Here is a 21,660-nt window from a genome sequence, read left to right as displayed (position 1 = left end):
GGTCATTCATTTGAACAAACTTTGTAGCCCTTCATCTCAGCATGCTACTGGCCAAATATCATCACCCTGGGCATTTTGGTTATTCAGAAGAAGTTGTTTAAAGGTTTTTTTAAGACAATTGACCCCTGTGACCTTGAATATAATTGAAGGTCATTCATTTGAACAAACTTGGTAGCCCTTCACCCAAGCATGCTACTGGCCAAATATAATCTCCCTGGGAAGTTTGGTTATCAAGAAGAAGATGTTTAAAGTTTTTAACATATTTGACCCCTGTGATCTTGAAAATGGGTGAAGGTCATTAATTTGAACAAGCTTTGTAGCCCTTCATCACAGTTTGCTTCTGGCCACATATCGACACCCTAGGCCTTTCGGTTATTAAGAAGAAGTCGTTTAAAGTAAAATATTGACGCCGGACAGACGCCGGATGGACGGACGACGGACGCCACGCCAAGGCATAAGCTCACTTGGCACTTTGTGCCAGGTGAGCTAAAAATGACACCCCCAATGATCATACAAAGGAGGGGAGGAAAGCTATCGATGTCGAAATGACAACATTTTCAACAAGGTAAGAACCACCGACATACTATACAAATAATCTTCACCTAGATATTCGCTAACCAACAGCACATTGTACACAGTTCAATGAGTTGTTTATGGTTATTGAATTGTACAGCGACTGATCCTCTGACTGCTGTTACAGTATATACCTGGCACCTCCATTTTGCATTTTCGTTGGCTGGATATTAGAGCTGTTCTGCAGTTTGAGAGACAGCCCCAGCAAAAAGGTCCATGCGATGCAATGAGGTGTTTTCGGGGGAATGTCCCAAAAATGACATTATACTTTGTATCTGTTCCAGAGGTTGCTTTTGGGGTGGTTTTTTTTCTTCTGACTTAAGACTATTCACATTTTTATATATATAGAGAGCACCTCCCCTTTTGTAAGGTGTTTTTTGTCATTTTGATACTGTAGTACCATTCCTCAATATGGGTAAAATGCAAGATGAGTAGACAGGTCCAAAGTTCATCCCCTGGATTTCCTCTTCTTTTATTTTTGAAAGAATTACTCAAATTTAGAACAACTTTGATGCACCGCAAGATATTCTATATATCCGTAATATATTTGTAGAAAATGATGAACATTTTATAGTGACTACAACCTTTACCCACGGACTTAGATAAGTCTAATCTAATTCCGTGCTTTACCTTATAAGGAAAAGATCATGTAACATATGATTTCCTGGAGTCAGTCTGGCTGATGATTTCATCTTCATTTGAGATTTCGGATTTCACCTTTACCAAACTGGTTTGTAGAACTTGGAAACAGGTCAACACCCATAGGTTTTCATTAAATATTGTCAAAAGTAAAAAATCGGTTAATAACTGCTCAGAAATGAACAACCTTTATGACAATAGGCATGTGATGTATACTGTTTGTGGTAGTCATTTTGTAATTTTTAAACATTATTTTAGAATTTTTCATAAATGTTTTTTTCTTTTTTCTTTTGAAAACCCAAGCTGAAAAAAAGCTTTGGACAAAAAAAACACCATAACATTAATAATGAAAATGATGTCACGTTATCCCAGAACATTATATTTCACCAAAATGTTCTGGACTAATCCAACATTAAATAAACCTAACTCATCAAAATGATCATTGAAAATCATGTTGTATCAATATGGAATGTCGTATATCTCCTTTGCAGGATAATGCTCTGTTATAGAGTAAAATGGCAATACTAAGGCAAAGAAAACAAACAGCGGAATTGTTTATATGTAGTATATTTACTCCAGTAGAATGAAGGGTAATGATACTGGACAACATGTGATGACAAACGTCATGGTAACAAACATACAACAGTCAATGTTATAACCCTCTAAGACTGTAAAAAGCAATATAGTACATCAGGATGATTGTGTACAGCTCGTGTACGACTAAAGCCACATCAGGTACAGAACACAGCCACCCCTGTGTTTCACGACACGAGGCCCAACGATCCTGGTCACAACACCAGGCCCAACGATCCTGGTCACAACACCAGGCCCAACGATCCTGGTCACAAAACCAGGCACAACGATCCTGGTCACGACACCAGGCCCAACGATCCTGGTCACAATACCAGGCCCAACGATTCTGGTCACGACACCAGGCACAACGATTCTGGTCACAATACCAGGCCCAACGATCCTGGTCACGACACAGGTGATCCAGATATTCAGTCCACAAATCCCAGGATTTCAGGTTACATCTTATGTAACCATGAATTCAGTCACAGCCCATATGACCCATGAATCCAGTTACAACCCATGTAGCTCATATTTCAAGTCACAACCCATGTAACTCAAGAATTCTGGTCACAATCAATGTGACTTAGGAGTTTGGGTAAAAACTTGTGACTCATGAATTCAGTCACAACCCATGCCCATATAACCCATGAATTCAGCTAACAATCAATGTGACTGAGGAATTCAGGTCAAAACGTGTGAACTTTAAGTTCAGGTCATAATGCCTGTCCCAGGAATTCAGGTCACAATACATGTGACCAAGGAATTCAGGTCACAATACAAGTGACCCAGGAATTCAGGTAACAATACATGTAACCAAGGAATTCAGGTCACAATACATGTGACCCAGGAATTCAGGTCACATTACATGTGACCCAGGAATTCAGGTCACAATACATGTGACCCAGGAATTCAGCCTACTGGTCACAGTAATTCAGGTAATTCTGGAAATCCAAACACACAAAAACACATATTTGAGGAATCCCATACAACACGAATCTCTTGTGTTCCGGGAAATCTTTTTGACATTCCACCAAACATGTGACCTTGGAAATCCACGGACCATGACACGCAGTTACACACAGAATAACAACATTAGATTTAGATCTATTTGCGAAAACGTCACCAACAACAACAATAAGCATTTGGCATGTATCTCAAGACTTCCTAGAAATGTGCTTCATGTAGACTTGTAGAATACAGTTTAATACTTGATAATGGAATGTAACTTGGGGAGAGTTGTATTTGCACCAATGTCCAATTAGGCTATTTACAATTTAAAGAAAGAAAAAAATGCTGTAATTTAAAAAAATAATTTACAGATTTTTTTTTAGATATGTATAGAATGTGATCTGCTCATTTCCAATCATGGAATACTTCAGATAAACAATGCTTCAAATAATTCTTCACCATAAAGTGGATTTAATTGTTAAACAAAATATATATAAAACACTTCATGTTTACAAAACACCGGTATCCATTTCAAAATGTGTCCGACGTATGGAGGACAAGACTGACAGCCAGAATAGAATGAATACATGATCTTGTTTAATAATAAAAATATTACTATACTTTGGATGGCCAGAGTCGATCTTTAAGGATATATGCTATAATGTCTGATGTGTGCTAGAGTTGTCTCCCTTACTTTATTTACTTAGCATTAGAAAATAAGTCATCATGTAAAAAAGATCCCAATAGCACGAGAGTGGTAATGCACAGAAAATCGTACAACTTTCGGACACATCACCACATAGTTAAACTGTGGACACTGTTTTTTGTAACAGTTATTTTACAAGCTCGTGTGGAACTCTTTTGGTGAAAAAAATATGTAGTAAGGTAGCATTCAACCTTAACCAATGATGAAAAAGTGACAAGACTGGGCTATGGTTCCAACCAAAATTAATTCATTAAAAGTTACCTCCCCTCTTATATAATATTTACAGTAAGCTATGCAGCAATATTGTAACCAAGTTTGGAGCATGATTGCACTACATCATTGTAGGTCTACCATACATCTCAGCAAAGCTGAACTTCGGCCTGTATCTGTATCCTCCAGGAAAATGAATGATCAGGCCACTGTTTCCTCAAATTCATGGGAATCCTTTTATTTTGAGGATAATATTTTTTAACGAAATAGCATTGGACATTATCTCATTAAACCAAATGTACTGTAAGGTTAGTTTCAAACTGCCCCAAAATTACTCAGAAGATAGGATATTCTTGAGGATATTCTTGAGGATATTCGTTCAGGACATGCACAACAATCCTATACAGTTATTACCACTTGGAAATTCCTGTATCCCACACAACTCTGTTCCTAGGACCAGAACAAGGACACACAGAAACCAAGGTCAATATAGTGGTGCTTTTAATCATGATATCCACGAGAACACCACCATAGTGGCAACACCATGGTCCTACACTAAGGTAACCATGTAAACATCATGGTAACCTTGGAACTCACACCGTGAATACCCTGCAATGTAACAGTAACACCATGGTAACCCTGTCCCTCAAAAATAGCAAATGATGGTAACCATGTAAACAAAGGTCATAACCATGGTTACCTTGCAATAAAGGTCAATGATACTGTTACAATCATACAAGCAGGGGCTAATACCATGGTTTCCTTGTTGTAAATGTCTATACCTTATACACTCATCAAGGAAAGCCAACACCATGGTTACCATGTACACAAATGTCCATACCATAGTAACCATGTAAACAGGTCAAAATCCTATTCCATAACACGACGACATAAAATTACACAGAAAGTATTCTATTTTATACAATTCATCCTGTCCATCCTTAACAATACTGTAATATGAAGGAATAAAATTTCTTCTGAAAAATATCTATAACAAAACTGATGCAGTACTGACATAGGAACAAAAGTACAATGTGTAACATAAGCACATTCTGAAGTGACACACAAGTAAAAGAGAATCTTCAGTCTCCTGTTTGGCAATGCCATTACTAAGATTTGATAAAACTGCAGCAAACACAAATAACTTGAGCACTTTCAAGCTTTAAGTGCTAACCCATTCTAGCACCAGTAAAATCACTTGCTGTCTAATGCTAGCAGGGCTTGGAACAACCGTAACACTTGAGACACCATCCCGATATATTGCCAGTGTGAACCACATACATAGTGTGTGCTGACACAAATCTGTGTGAAATGTGGCTACAGGTATGTTATCAACAGTTAAGGCAAATTGGAATCGAGAATATTTGTCAACGGTCACAGACCTACATTTATGTTCTTTAGAAATACTGATGAAATGAAGATAAAACAGGTTTGTATAGGCCACTCCGATCAGCATACAGCTATGTATCAATGACATTCAGCAGATAACTTGGAGGGGATATATTCCCCTGCTCCCTCTATTTACACAAAAAAAATCTACATATTGAAGGGACTGATGAAACCCTTGTGTGAACTAATTCTCTACATAGTGCAAATAAACTACCTCCAATGTTTCTCATATGATGTTGAAATGCCCCTCTGCTGAGGAATCTTACCAACTCAAGCAGAGTAGTAGGGGCCCAGGCACAAATACAGGTGGCTGTGTTCACTTCTGTTCAGCTGACTTAACTGACCAATCAGGATAGAGATGGGTAATGGGATGAGTTGCGATGACATTCCGGTAATGTGGAGACATGGGTGGATTATCAGAAATGAAGACATATAAAAAATCAAGCATAAAATTTGACATACATGAACAATTATCAGTAATGCAAAAATCAACGATATTGAAGACCGGGTACATCTGCACATACGAGTACCTAAAAAAATGTCATTACTTGACAGCGAACTTTTGAGAAGTATGTAAATACGCCTTATCAAATAATGATGCCATTCTTGCTCGCTCTCTCTACTTATCCATTTACTCGCATTCATGTCTCTTTACATACAGTTTTTGAAGTGTCTGGAACAGTACAGGGTTATTTATGACTAGACCATTGTATTTGTCAAAATGCCTCTCAAGGTAATTTGTAGATCTTACATGTCTACACAGGCAAAAAAACACATGGATAAGAAGTGTGTGAAAATATGTACATAGCTGCATCACAGCACTTAATGACGACACCAACCTTCCTCTCTCACCACCCAATAATAGCAAACTATACATATAAATAAATTCTGCAACAAATAATAAAGATAGATATTTTATAATAGTTCTGAAACAGGTAACAACAGTGCTTCACATGTCCCAACATAATCTGAATCATAGAATATTGTCTGCTCTGTGGGAGTAAACCCACACAATCTTATTTGAGTAGTAACCATAGAGTTAATGTCCTTTTTAAAAGGCTGTACAATTTGTACTAATTAAAACATGTTTGACACACAACGTTACCACCTAGCAAGATATAAGACACAGATAAAGAGGCGTGTCACAGCCTCACTGGGGTCCTCAAACAACTTGACACTCCTGCACAGGCTGTCTATTGACAGCTGTACTCTATTGATTGTCAAACCTAAAAGAGGACACAAATAGTCATCCAGATACTGTCGATAACTTATATTTCATGATATGCATTAAAACAAAATTTGCTAGAAGAATTGATTGAACATTAATTCCTATGTAACATAGGTCGCAATTAAGTTTAAAAAGTTAAAGTTGCAAAATTTGGTTCACATGAAATGTAAGTAATCTACAGTATACTAAAACATTGAAATCACAGACAATATAAATTTAAAATCTTCATATAAATCTAAATCTTCAAAATATCAACTGTAAAATTTGCTGCCAAACTAAAGCTCTAGTTGAGTAGCAGTGTACCATGACGTCATAGCTGTCTGTATAGCAATGTACCATGACGTTATATCTCTGTCTTTGTATAGCAGTGTACCATGACATCAAAGCTGTCTTTGTATAGCAGTGTACCATGACGTCATAGCTGTCTTTGTATAGCAGTGTACCATGACATCATAGCTGTCTTTGTAGAGTAGCAATAAATTGTGACGTCATAGATATTGTGACGTCATGGCTACATTTGTGTAGAGAATCCACTACACTTCTACTGTCTGCTCCAGTGTCTTCAACAACAACACTAAAATTTTATTGAACTGAAAAGTTATTGTCCAGGTAACCACTGGAACAATCAGAAGACTTCAGGGTCAGGTGTCAATGTACAGCTGATTGTACACAATTTTTAGTATATCACTTGTATGTAAAACGCTTAGACCTGTACTTGCAGTTGTTACCTAAAACAACAAGTTTACCAACACCATTGATATGATCTTACGGAAAAAAATCAGTAAATAAAGCAAAGTTAACCCTGTTTTAAGTACAGCGACCACATGTATTTGCACCAAAAGTCTGGAAGATACTAAAGGTTTTTGAAATCATCTTTTGGTTACCCCAATTTCCTGTTTTACACACATGCACCAGTTTCTTAACTAACTAATCGCAAAATGAAAATTGTTTTGATTTAAATCTTGAATAAAACAAGAGGCCCAATGAGCTTGTAATGCTCACTTTTTATCCAACCCTATTGGCATATAAATCTCTCACTCGTAACCTTAAAAGGAGGTCCAGTGTGAGTTTATTTACACCAAGTTTATAGCACTTTATCCTTGCATGCTTCCAGGTGAGCTGTCGATGAATTATGAAATTCAAATTGAAGTTTGAGAATTTGACACAGCAGAGCAGTAGGCAGAGTAGTGAGATTATATACCATCAGTACAAATAACAGCATTTATAAACTATCACCTATTAGTTTTTTTCCTATAAAAATAAATAAAATAACAAGCACTTTTTTTATCAACTATATGCCAGCTATCAATTGAAGACTTTTGATTCCTTAAGTGATGACCTAACAAAATCATCACTAAATAGACCAACACCACCGACATTTACTATAACAAACATGAATTATTTTATGCAAGTTATGCTAATAATCACTTTTTTTCTAAAAGCAAACCTTACAGGTCTCGAGAAGAAATTGCCAGGAAAAACATTGCAACATACTTGATTGGCAGTCAAATAATTTATGTAAAATAAAATTGTTCATTTCACACCGGAGTGTTTTCTTTTCCATGCTGTTTCTTATATACGCTTAGTAATACTTTTATGCGAGGAAAACTTTTGACAAAATAGACAAATCTATAAGAGTTATATCCCTTGGACTGTGTCAACAAATTGTTCAACATGAGAAGTTGAATTGTGATTTTAACAAATGTCCCTTGTAATGTTTCACAGATGTTGATAGCAATTGGGAGAATGTGTTCATTCACTGTTAATTATAGCATTACCTCTACAGCACAGTTTGGACAAAGTGTCAAAGAGATCGTAAATGAATAATACAAAATCTGACAGCCCTTTCCCTCCCTTAAAACATGTGTCAAACATCTTTCTAAAGATCAGAACCAATTCTTGTAAAATAAAAAAAAAATAAAAAATTAGTATTATCTATAATCTGGCAAAAAATGAAGCGTGTAAATGCTTTTTTAAAACCAACAGAAATTTGTGTAAAATTGGCCCTACAGCTAACACAGCAGCGCCTTATAGAACTCTCAGAAAAATATCAAAATAACCAGCTTCTACATATCACAATCTTGCGAGTGAACTCAGTATTTCTCTCTCTCTCCACGACATTATTGTGCCTTGTACACATTAAGTAGTTAGGAATGCCAATGAATGCAGGGGGGAACAATTACACGATGTCACCAGTACAAAAATACTGCATTGTAAGAGGCGTAGTCACTACTAAATCTGGAGTGTTATACATTATAAAATGAAACCAGTGACTCACATTCTACTTCTCATTTCCAACTAAGTAAAAGTTCCATCTAAGTAATACGTTCTTTCTTCTGCTCGGTAGCAAGTAGGTGAGGCTGCAATCTTGGCAGACAAGGGGGGAAGGGGTAGTACAAATCCTGGGGTAAGTGTAAATGCGTCGATAGACATAACCAATACATTTTTTTTTAGATTTCTAAGATGTTAAAAACAGAATAGACACAAATGCAAAGTGCTGATTTAAATGGAGTAAGTGAGTCCTATAATCTGTCCAATTTAAAGCTTTCCTCTGTGGCTGGATCTGTTAACATGCTGGGGTCTGTCAGCATCTGTAAGCCATCCAAGTCCAAAGGATCAAGGCCGACTTTGAGAGCCTCGTCTGAAGTAAAGAAGTCTGTATCAAAGCCGTCCGGCATACCAGTGATGGCATTGCCGATCTCCTTAGCAAAGTCCTGTTTCACCATCAAACTGTCATCAACACCTGCAGCAAATCAAGCACATAACTTGGTTAGAAACATTGTAACAAACACGGTGGACTAAATTAACTATTGTTATATTATTACTCAAAGCACGAGACAACAAGGCAATAGTTTCTTTTATTTTGCAATACACTAATATTATGATCCATGAACATCTAAAACAATTTAACTGAGGGATCTTGGCGCCCACTATTGTACCATCTTCATTAGTTTATGTCAGTTTGATCTTTTCTCTTCTTTTCTCTTATCTGTTTAATCAAGTCATATTAACAGTAAATGTACTATTTCAAATATTTACTAGTACAGTTCTTTAAATGTAAGAGAAATAGATCCAATCATTACAATATCAGGAAGATCTCATTAGTACTTTCTATGGCCATCTTGTTTTTATGATCCTCTCCCAAGTAAACATGCACATCTAAAGACCCATAAGAACCTACATATCAAATTTGAAAAAGATCCCTCCAGAACTTCCTGGGAAATAGCGATAACAAACATTCACCGTCAAAATCCAAGATGGCCACCTGTCGGCCATTTTGTTCATCTGATCAGTCTCAAAAGTAAACATGCACAACAACAGACCAAGGGGAACCTACATATCATATTTGAAAAATATCCCTCCAGAACTTCCTGAGAAATAGCGATAACAAACATTCACTGTCAAAATTCAAGATGGCCACCTGTTGGCCATTTTGTATATATGATCAGTCTCAAAAGTAAACCTGCACAACTTCAGACCAAGGGAAACCTTCATTCGGTGACAAACTGCCCCACTTTGCATTCCAATAAAAAGCTTCATTTAAACACACCAACCAAATATACTAATAAACATCCACCAGCTGTCCCAATGTCTCAATAAAAAAATTGTTTTTTCAATCAAACAGCCAACAACTGAAATGTGTTCTGTCATATATCCATACAAGCAAAGAAAATAACCATGGTTATGTATGTTAGCTAACAATGGAAAACTCATTCCTTTTTAAATCTTTGGGTTGTCCAGTTATAATCTATAGGCATATATAATGCATATTATGGAAGTTACACCCTGCCTATTGTCAGAGGAATACTCATCCGTTTATACTTTGAAACTGTCCATTTTAACTGTTCAAACATTTTATGATCACTTTACCAGAAATTGCTACCTCTCTGAAATATCTGCTGCTTGCTGTTAGTTAGTATGTAGAATGTACGGATAGCAGTTTTTACAGTTCTGATCTACCATTTGTAGGAAGCAGTTTACATGGAAGTGAATGAAAAGCTTCTCTCGACAGAATTTTATCTAAATTGTTAAATAGAAAATATTAATGAGTAGAAAGACAAATGCAAGGTTAATAGAAAGACATGAGCATTTCACTATGGCTTTAATTTCTGGTCAGATATTGTAAAAGTCCCAAACTATTGATCCAGTAGTTAATGTACAAAGATCTCGTCTGTTAACTGATATTCAGAGAAACAGTGACTAGACAACCATGCCGGATTTGGGGTAGTGGTATTTTGCTGATTTCCAAATCTGTTCACTGCAAATTTAACACTGCAAGAATTGGTCTTTTCCCATCCATTCCAAATCTGATCTGAAATCATATTTGTACTGAATGCTTCGACATAACAAGAGGCCCAGAGGGCCTATATCGCTCACCTGGATACCTAAGCAATCATGGCAAACTATTCTCCAAATGAGGTCAAGGGAATATGCCAGACCCCAAGGCCAATCCTTGTAGCATAGCTATATTAGATTTTTCATGCCCAGCAATTTTATGTATTGTTATGGGGTGGGGATCTCAACTGTTTCCAAGCTATGACTCAGAAACTAGGTCCCTAGAGTTGTGGCCAGACCCCAGGATCGATTATAATATCGTGACTGCATTTGTCTCTTTTTGCCAAGCATTTGTATATATAGTTTTGGTGGGGATCTCAACCGTTTCAAAGTTATGACCCAGGGGCCAAGTCTGCAAGGGTGGGGCAGACCCTGGGATCAATTCTAATGTCATGACTGCATTCGTCTCTTTATGCCCAACAATTGTATATATAGTTTCGGGGTGGGGATATTAACCATTTCAAAGTTATGACCCAGGGGTTAAGTCTCCAAGGGTGGGGCAGTCCCCAAGGCCAACCTGGAAGCATATGTGCAATCATCTCTTTATACTCAGCAATTGTATATATACGGTTATAGGGTGGGGCTCTCAACTGTTTCCAAGCTGTGACTAAGAAACTAGGTCCCTAGGGGTTCGGTCAGACCCCAGGGTCTATTCTGATATCATGATTGCATTCGTCTCTTTATGCCCAGCATTTGTATATATAGTTTTGGGGTGGGGATCTCAACCGTTTTAAAGTTATGGCCCAGGGACTATGTCTCCAAGGGTGGGGCCAGACCCTAGGGACATCCTGGAAGCAAATGTGCATTCTTCTCTTTATACTCAGCAATTGTATATATGGTTATATGGTGGGGATCTCAACCATTTCCAAGTAATACATTTTATTGGCCCCACCCCTTAGCCCGGGGGGTCAGCCCCACCATTTGTACAATTTTGAATCCCTGCCTCCCATGAATACTTCCGACCAAATATGATCAATATCCATGGCATAGTTCTGCAGAAGAAGTCATTTATAGCAATATAACCAAATTGCCCCCTTTTGGCCCCGCCCCTCAGCCCCCTGGGGGGTCAGCCCAACCGTTTGTACAATTTTGAATCTCCACCACCTAGAGATGCTTCCAGTCAAATAAGGTTGATATCCATCACTTAGTTCCAGAGAAGAAGTCACTTAAAGCAGTATAGCCAAATACCCTTTTTGGCCCTGCCCCTCAGCCCCCTGGGGGGTCAGCCACACCATTTGTACAATTTTAAATCCCTGCCTCCCAGGAATGCTTTTGATCAAATATGATTGATATCCAGTGCACAGTTCTACAGAAGAAGTCGTTTGTAGCAATATAGCCAAATTGCCCCCTTTTGGCCCCGCCCCTAAGCCCCCTGGGGAGTCAGCCCCACCATTTGTACAATTTTTAATCACCACCACCTAGGGATGCTTCCAGTCAAATATGGTTGATATCCACTTCTTAGTTTCAGAGAAGTCGCTTAAAGCAATATGGGCAAATTGACCCCTTTTGGCCCCGCCCCACCATTTGTACAATTTTGAATCCCCACCACCTAGGGATGCTTCCAGTCAAATTTAGTTTAATTCCAACCAGTGGTTAAGAAGAAGAAGTCGTTTAAAGAAATTGTTGACGGACGGACGGACGGACGACGGACGCCACGGTATGGCATAAGATCACCTTGGTCCTTCGGACCAGGTGAGCTAAAAAGGGGGCTGGCACTGCACCTACAGGAAACACATCAACATATTGTTTTATTGTATTATTTATGTGATGATTTAGCACCTGATAATAATCGTCCTGCGGTTAATGTTATTTTGTATATATGTTGCGTTCCAATTAAACTATCACTAACAAGAAAACACTTTTTAAGCAAGAGATTTATTACAAACACCACAAAAGGAAGCAATGAGAGAAAGAAGAATTGTAATGAAATGTTGGTACCTTGAAACAAGTAAGAGTTGATACCTGTGAATATGATATCTGGTATTTTACCGCCCGACGACACATGTTGCTGCTGCTGTTGCTGCTGTTGTTGTTGCTGTTGCTGTTGCTGTTGTTGTTGTTGTAAAAGATTTTGTTGCTGCTGAAGATGCTGGTATTGCCCAGCAGGATTCACTACACACTTTTGAGAAATTCGTTCTAAGTCCAATTGTTGTGGAAAGTACTGTTGATGAAGGTCCTGATTGCTGCCCGTCAGGCCGTGGGTCATAGCCTGTGAAAAGTTTATTGGCGTGTTCTGGGGAGACGTGTAAATAGCACTGCTCGTTGCTCCATTGGTCAACAGTGAGGAATCGGATGACGATGATATGATGAAGTGGTTGTCTTGTGACTGAAATTTCAAGGTTACAGAAAATAGTTAGCTAACTGTTTAATCCCACATATCAAACAATATCCAGTCGTGATAAACAACATGTGCTCATCCATGACAAATTATTATCTGATAATACAGCTTGTCAAATAATTTAGATAATTCCAATTTCTTGTAATACTTCTTTTTTTATTATCACTCTCTCTCTCTCTCTAAAAAAAATATACTTTTCAAATAAGATTTTACATTTGTAGGAAAGAATAATTTTTATAAGGCTACAGATCAATGTTTGGTCCCTGAAAACCTATTAATTACAACAGATATTTTATTGGAACTGGTAGCTAATTGATATCCAAATACTTGCACCACTAAGCTCTTCATATTAAAATCAGCTGTGTTACTACTGAAATGTCATATTCACCTACTACTTTTTTTAATTTGTTAAAGATGATCATGACGATTATGTGCGGGGTTTACTAGTTTCAACACATTAGATCTGTCATCATCAGAACCTGTTGAAACTAGTGGACAAAATTGTGTTTAAAGCCATTAAACCCAGCATGACGTTGTCATTGTCATCTTTACCTATTGATAACTCTACTTCTAACGCTCGACTCCTGTAAACCCAGCACAACGCTCATATTGTCATCTCCTGTAAACCCAGCACGATGCTGTCATTGTCATCTTTACCTATTGATAACTCTACTTCTAACGCCAGACTCCTGTAAACCCAGCACGACGCTGTCATTGTCATCTTTACCTATCTATATCTCTACTTCTAACGCCCGACTCCTGTAAACCCAGCACGACCCTGTCATTGTCATCTTTACCTATCTATATCTCTACTTCTAACGCCGGACTCCTGTAAACCCAGCACGACGCTGTCATTGTCATCTTTACCTATCTATATCTCTACTTCTAACGCCCGACTCCTGTAAACCCAGCACGACCCTGTCATTGTCATCTTTACCTATCTATATCTCTACTTCTAACGCCGGACTCCTGTAAACCCAGCACGACGCTGTCATTGTCATCTTTACCTATCTATATCTCTACTTCTAACGCCCGACTCCTGTAAACCCAGCACGACCCTGTCATTGTCATCTTTACCTATCTATATCTCTACTTCTAACGCCGGACTCCTGTAAACCCAGCACGACGCTGTCATTGTCATCTTTACCTATCTATATCTCTACTTCTAACGCCCGACTCCTGTAAACCCAGCACGACCCTGTCATTGTCATCTTTACCTATCTATATCTCTACTTCTAACGCCGAACTCCTGTAAACCCAGCATGACGCTGTCATTGTCATCTTTACCTATTGATAACTCTACTTCTAACGCTGGACTCCTGTAAACCCAGCACGACGCTGTCATTGTCACCTTTACCTATTGATAACTCTACTTCTAACGCCGGATTCCTGTAAACCCAGCACGACGCTGTCATTCTTATCTTTACCTATTGATAACTGTTCCTATCTAACGCCGGACTCCTGTAAACCCAGCACGACATTGTCATTGTCATCTTTACTTATTGATAACTCTACCTCTAACGCCAGACTCCTGTAAACCCAGCACGATGCTGTCATTGTCATCTTTACCTACTGATAACTCTACTTCTAACTCCTGTTTTTCCTGTGGAATCAATCTGCTAGGTAACACAGAACTTAGCTGAACTCTTTGCACGGACGTTGGATCTCCCACCCCCCGAAGGATTTTTTTAAGCTTACCTACCACATAGAATTCTCACAATCATCTCAATTGTTTGTTTTTCAGATTCCCCTTCCCCTGGTACCATATTGCATTTTCAAATTAACCTATCCTTATAGATTTTCAAATTACCCTATTGAATTTTTGCAACTGAATACCATATCAAATTTTCAAATAAACTTACCCTATTGAAATTGCACTATGATTTACCATATCAACTTTTTAAATTAACATATCTAAATATATTTTCACATTCACTTACCATATTGAATTGTTCAAACTGGTGCTGAAGTGCACTGGTCTGTTGCTGCTGCTGCTGATGCTGGTAGTTCTCTGCGAATGGTGAGTTGTTCCAGGAGGTGGGGGGCAGGCCGGGTGACTGTGCCGGGGAGTGAGACGTCTGTGACAGGGGAGATGTGGGTGACTGACAATTGGACTCTGACACGTTATTCCGGTACTGTGTTAATGATGGCTGTAAATAGTACAACAATGACATTATGGTACCATCCAGACAGACTTTATGTCGACATCAATAAATGGTCGTAACAAGGCAAAGTATTGCAAGCTACATGTATCTATAGTTCCTCATCTCTGGATACTCTGGACGTAACCTTGTACATTGTACCTAGTTGGGCATGATATTTGATTTAAGTTAGTGCCACTCTGCCATCTAAGGGGTACGACTCTCGTACGATATTAATTGCAACTGACAGAGTATACAAGCTATGCCCTGGACAAAGAAATGCACCCCAACAGACTAAACGAATAGGGCAAGCCTTCACCTCTGCTAGTGCTGCCAGTTCATACTCTGTCAATACTTGTACTGTGTCTCACATAAATCAGCTAAGTAGGGCTTCTCTTAAAACAAATGGAAATCATGATTTTTTCAAAAAGATTCAACAAGAGGCCCAGAGGGCCTGTATCGCTCACCTGGATATCCAAGCAATCATGGCAAAATATTCTCCAAATGAGATCCAAGGGAATATGCCAGACCCCAAGGCCAATCCATGTAGCGTATCTGTATTAAGATTTTTCATGCCCAGCAATGTAATGTATGGTTATGGGCCGGGGATTTCAACCGTTTCCAAACTTTGACTCAGAAACTAGGTCCCTAGGATTATGGCCAGACCCCAGGATCAATTCTAATATCATGACTGCATTTGTCTCTTTTTGCCCAGCATTTATATTTATAGCTTGGGGTGGGGATCTCAACCATTTCAAAGTTATGACCCAAGGGTTACCTTTGCAAGGGTGGGGCAGACCCTGGGGTCAATTCTAATATCATGACTGCATTCATCTCTTTATGCCCCAGTCGTCTCTTTATGCCCAATAATGATATATATAGTTTTGGGGTGGGGATCTTAATCATTTCGAAGTTATGACCCAGGGGTTAAGTCTCCAAGGGTGGGACAGATCCCAAGGCCATCCTGGAAGCATATGTGCATTCATCTCTTTATACTCAGTAATTGTATATATGGTTATAGGGTGGGGATCTCAACTGTTTCAAAGCTGTGACTAAGAAACTAGGTCCGTATGGGTTCGGTCAGACCCCAGGGTCTATTCTAGTTATATCATGACTACATTCGTCTCTTAATACCATGCATTTGTATATATAGTTTTGGGGTGAGGATCTCAACCGTTTCGAAGTTATAACCCGGGGGTTAAGTTTGCAAGGGTGGGGTCAGACCCTAGGGCCATCATAGAAGCAAATGTGCATTCTTCTCTTTACATTCAGCAATTGTATATATGGTTATACGGTGGGGATCTCAACCATTTCCCTTTGGACCCTTTTTGGTCCTGCCCCATCAGCCCCCTGGGGGGTCACCCCACCATTTGTACAATTTTAAATCCCCACCACCTAGGGATGCTTCCAGTCAAATTTAGTTGAATTCCAATCAGTGATTAAGAATAAGAAGTCGTTTAAAAGAAATTGTTGACGTACGGATGGACGACGGACGACACGGTATGGCATAAGCTCACCTTGGTCCTATGGACCAGGTGAGCTAATAAAGCTTCCAATGGATGAAATAATACAAAAGACCCAGAGGGCCTGTATCACGCACCTGTTTCTTTTGTTACATGAAACTGACATATAGGTAACTTCAGACCAAATTTGGTAACTAGAACACAGGGTATTCTAACATCTTTTAAATGGTTCTTAAGATACTGTTGTTTGAAATTTGATAAAATTTTAATTCAAAAGCTTTAACCCAGTACCAGGTTGACATTTGACTCTGGCTAGCACTTAAAGTTGGTCTTTGACCTCATTACTGTAATAAGGAACGCATTCCACACAGCTGGTCTACATAACATACCCTAGTATCATGACTCTAGACCAAATGGTTCTTAAAATATAGTTTTTAACATATTTGACCCTTGTGACCTTGAAAGAAGGTCAAGGTCATTTTAATGAGGAAGCTTGATAGCATACCATCCCAGGTACCTGCTGGCCAAATATCATGACACTGGGCCTTTTGGAACTTGAAAAGAACATTGTTCAAGTGTTTAACCTTTGACCCTCGACTAGCACTTAAAGTTGACAGAGAAAAATATTTGCACTGCTGGTCTACATATAACATACCAAAGTATTAGTCCAAATGGTCCTTAGGATGTTGTTGTTTGAAATTTTTAACATATTTGACCCCTGTGACCTTGAAACTAGGCCAGGGTCATTTTAATGAGGAAATGTTATAGCACTCCATCCCAGGTACCTACTGGCCAAATATCATGACCCAAGGTCCTCCAGTTCTTTAGAAGAAGTTGTTCAAAAAAGAAATTGACGAACAGACGACGGACGCAGCAGTACGGTATAAGCTCACATGGCCAAGGGCCAGGTGAGCTAATAATAATTAAAAGGAATCTTTGAAGTTCAAGAACTTAAAATTTCAGATTTCATTGTAGTTCGAAACCCTATTAAAGTGTTATATAGATGATTCTCTCCCTTGAGGACCTAGACTGGCATGCTATGTCTATTCGTACAGTACTTGGAACAATTAACAAGAACAATTCTTAAAAGCCGATAGCTCAGTTATGAACATATATATTATATATGTTAAATGTATCTAACCATGTTAATGTGATCACTATGACTACAAAAAGGTAAATTTGCCGTGCAGGTAATTTACATTTCCCGTTGTCATGTGACTTGTTCTAGAGACAAGTCACATGACAACGGTAAAAGAGAAGACAAATATGAATTTTCACAATGTTCGAAGCTTAGAACATTAACTCTTTTGCCCCTAGGAAACTTGAGAAGACTCTATCATACATTCATCTGGAAGAGACCGTTATGGTATACAGTGGTGAAAGGGTTAAATATAGTATTCTTCATGATGTAAGTCTGGTCAATACCTACCTACATGTACATCAACCGGACAAATTATATGAAATTAACCATTTAAAGTTTCATAATGAAATGTGTATCAATAACCTTGATGTTTGTTGCTCCAGGCTAACCTGCACATGTATATAGCTTTATAATAAGCTTATATTAGGTCAGTTTACATATCTACCCTAAAATGCAAGACACAAGGAAAAAGATGAACAAAATACCCACTACTGCTCAGCAGAAGACAGAAAAAAGTTGACATTAGAACAAATAACATTTACACAAAATAACATTGTCATTCACTACAATAGGAAACAGAAAATAAATACATGCAAATTAATGAAGAAACATTTTGCTACAAAAGTAACTAAGCAGATTGTTAATACCCCGTTCATGTATATCACTGATCTAATTTTATTCAGACCTTGACCAGGCCAAAGGGCCTTAATCGCCGACTTTGACAGATGGATAAGGTCATAAATGAGCACCTTTTATCCCAGAAATAGCTAAACCCTAAGAAATAAATAGGTTTGATTATAGTAGTCTTACTGATGTAAGGATGTACAGAGAACAGTCTTACTCCTTTAAAGGTGGGTGGGGATGGGGGATTAATTCTACTCTAGTAAAGGTGGGTGGGGAGGGGGGATTAATTCCACTCTAGTAAAGGTGGGTGGGGAGGGGGGATTAATAATACTCCAGTAAAGGTGGGTGGGGAGGGGTGGCTAATTCTACTCCAGTAAAATTGGGTGGGTAGGGGGGATTAATTCAACTCCAGTAAAATTAGGTGGGAGAGGGGATTAATTTTACTCCAGTCAAGGTAGGTGGGGATGGGGGATTAATTCTACTCCAGTAAAGTTTGGTGGGNTACTCCAGTAAAGGTGGGTGGGGAGGGGGGATTAATTGTACTCCAGTAAAGGCAGGTGGGCAGGGGGGATTAATTATACTTCAGTAAAGGTGGAAGTAGAGGGGGGATTAATTCTACTCCAGTAAAGTTGGGTGGGGAGGGGGTGATTAATCGTAATTCTTTAAAAGTGGGTGGGAAGGGGGATTAATTCTACTCCAGTCAAGGACGGTGGGGAGGGGGATCAATTCTACGCCTGCAAGGCGGGGTGGGGAGTGGGGATTGAGTCTACTCCAGTAAGGGCGTTTGGGGAGAGGGCATTAATTCTACTCCAGTAAGTCTCGGCGGAAAAGGGTGATTAATTTCCAATCCAGTCAAGGTTGGAGAGGGGGGATTGAGTCTACTCCAGTAAAGGTAGGTGGGGAAGGGGGATTAATTCTACTCCTGTAAATTTGGGTGGGGAGGGGGGATTAATTCTACTCCAGTAAAGGTGGGTGGGGAGGGGGCATTAATTCTACTCCTGTAAGGGTGGGAGGAGAGGAGGGATTGATTCTACTCCAGTAAATGTGGGTTGGGAGGGGGCATTAATTCTCCTCCTGTTAGGGTAATAGGGAGGGGGGTGGGGCGATTCTACTCCAGTACGGGTTGGAGGAGAGGGAGGATTACCTCTACATTTGTAAGGGTAGGTGGGGAGGGGATTAATTCTACTCCTGTAAGGGTGTTGGGGATGGGGGCATTAATTCTACTCCTGTAAGGGTGTTGGGGATGGGGGCATTAATTCTACTCCTGTAAGGGTGGGAGGAGAGGAGGGATTGATTCTACTCCAGTAAATGTGGGTTGGGAGGGGGCATTAATTCTCCTCCTGTTAGGGTAATAGGGAGGGGGGTGGGGCGATTCTACTCCAGTAAGGGTTGGAGGAGAGGGAGGATTACCTCTACATTTGTAAGGGTAGGTGGGGAGGGGATTAATTCTACTCCTGTAAGGGTGTTGGGGATGGGGGCATTAATTCTACTCCTGTTAGGGTAATAGGGAGGGGGGTGGGGCGATTCTACTCCAGTACGGGTTGGAGGAGAGGGAGGATTACCTCTACATTTGTAAGGGTAGGTGGGGAGGGGATTAATTCTACTCCTGTAAGGGTGGGAGGAGAGGAGGGATTGATTCTACTCCAGTAAATGTGGGTTGGGAGGGGGCATTAATTCTCCTCCTGTTAGGGTAATAGGGAGGGGGGTGGGGCGATTCTACTCCAGTACGGGTTGGAGGAGAGGGAGGATTACCTCTACATTTGTAAGGGTAGGTGGGGAGGGGATTAATTCTACTCCTGTAAGGGTGGGAGGAGAGGAGGGATTGATTCTACTCCAGTAAATGTGGGTTGGGAGGGGGCATTAATTCTACTCCTGTAAGGGTGTTGGGGATGGGGGCATTAATTCTACTCCTGTTAGGGTAATAGGGAGGGGGGTGGGGCGATTCTACTCCAGTACGGGTTGGAGGAGAGGGAGGATTACCTCTACATTTGTAAGGGTAGGTGGGGAGGGGATTAATTCTACTCCTGTAAATTTGGGTGGGGAGGCGGGGTTAATTCTACTCCAGTAAAGGTGGGGGGGGGGGGGGCATTAATTCTACTCCAGTAAGTCTCGGCGGAAAAGGGTGATTAATTTACAATCCAGTCAAGGATGGAGAGGGGGGATTGAGTCTACTCCAGTAAGGGCGTTTGGGGAGAGGGCATTAATTCTACTCCAGTAAGTCTCGGCGGAAAAGGGTGATTAATTTACAATCCAGTCAAGGATGGAGAGGGGGGATTGAGTCTACCCCAGTAAAGGTAGGTGGGGAAGGGGGATTAATTCTTCTCCTGTAAATTTGGGTGGGGTGGCGGGATTAATTCTACTCCAGTAAGGGAGGGTGGGGAGGGAGGGATTTATTTTACTCCTGTAAAGGTGGTAGGGGAGTGGGGATTAATTTTACTTTGTAAGGGTTGGTGGGGAGGGGGATTGATTCTATTATAAGAATGTGGAATGATTTGTCTTAATCCTATAAGGATGTGGAATCATAGAATCTTAAATGGGTCTGTCCCGTGGACGGAGATATCCCAACTTCGAGTGTAAGGGTTTGGCTGGCAAGCCAAACTCTTGCCCGAGGGTTGAGTCTCACATACAAACAAATAAACAAATTCCAGTCGAAATAAACGTCGATCTTATTTTTCCGGCAAACCCCAAAGCCCTAGGGTTGAGATGGATGATTCCGAATTCACAACAGTTGTATGACATCACGGACACAATAAAATGACGTCACGTTGACAATTCATTAATATGATATCATAGTGCGTGTCAGCTGTCTTTCCCTACCCCGTGTAAAATAGAGTTATCTTTTCTCTAGCAACAGCGGGATCACCCTGTGAAGAATGTGAGAATAATAGAATCTTTCACCCCCTTGTGGGTGAGATAGGGGAATCTTTCCCCGAGGGTTGAGATTCCCCTATCTTACCCACAAGGGGGTGAATGATTCTTTTTCACTTACCCCGTTCTCCCTTTGTGTATCATATACACAATGTAATGATAACATTACATGCTAAATTCAGGGTTGACATGACGTTGATGGATTGTTGACGTGACGTCATTGTATTGTTGAAGTGACGTCATGCCATTGTTATAAATAGGGGAATCCCCCCATCCCAACCCTAGGGTGAGACAAGGAAATCTCACACCGGTAAAAGTGTGGATACACCTATCCAGGGTAAGAGAATAATTTGTCTTAATCCTTAAAGGATGTGGAATGATTTGTCTTAACCCTATAAGGATGTGGAATGATTTGTCTTAGTCCTAAAAGGATGTGGAATTATTTGTCTTCGTCCTAAAAGGATGTGGAATTATTTGTCTTAGT

General features: G+C 39.7%; 1 protein-coding gene across 5 annotated transcripts in view; it reads right to left on the bottom strand.

Moving 5' to 3' along the window:
- Window positions 1–1,763: 1,763 nt before the first annotated feature.
- The window catches only part of LOC110460164 (CREB-regulated transcription coactivator 1-like), a 46,926-nt gene continuing 27,029 nt past the window's right edge, over window positions 1,764–21,660 (bottom strand). For 4 of the 5 annotated variants that reach the window (XM_021512912.1, XM_021512915.1, XM_021512916.1 and 1 more), the window contains 3 exons: window positions 14,880–15,089; window positions 12,540–12,927; window positions 1,764–9,009 (listed from right to left, as the gene is read on the bottom strand). In XM_021512912.1, the coding sequence (XP_021368587.1) occupies window positions 8,789–9,009; window positions 12,540–12,927; window positions 14,880–15,089 (819 nt within the window). In that variant the 3' untranslated portion in view covers window positions 1,764–8,788. The remainder of the gene's footprint in view (window positions 9,010–12,539; window positions 12,928–14,879; window positions 15,090–21,660) is intronic. The other variant, XM_021512913.1, reaches the window with a different exon arrangement.

Source organism: Mizuhopecten yessoensis, unplaced genomic scaffold, assembly GCF_002113885.1.
Source record: "Mizuhopecten yessoensis strain PY_sf001 unplaced genomic scaffold, ASM211388v2 scaffold10331, whole genome shotgun sequence".
Classification (NCBI taxonomy): Eukaryota; Metazoa; Mollusca; class Bivalvia; order Pectinida; family Pectinidae; genus Mizuhopecten; species Mizuhopecten yessoensis.
Note: the sequence above shows the minus strand (reverse complement) of the source record. Positions and strands in the feature narration are given on the sequence as shown.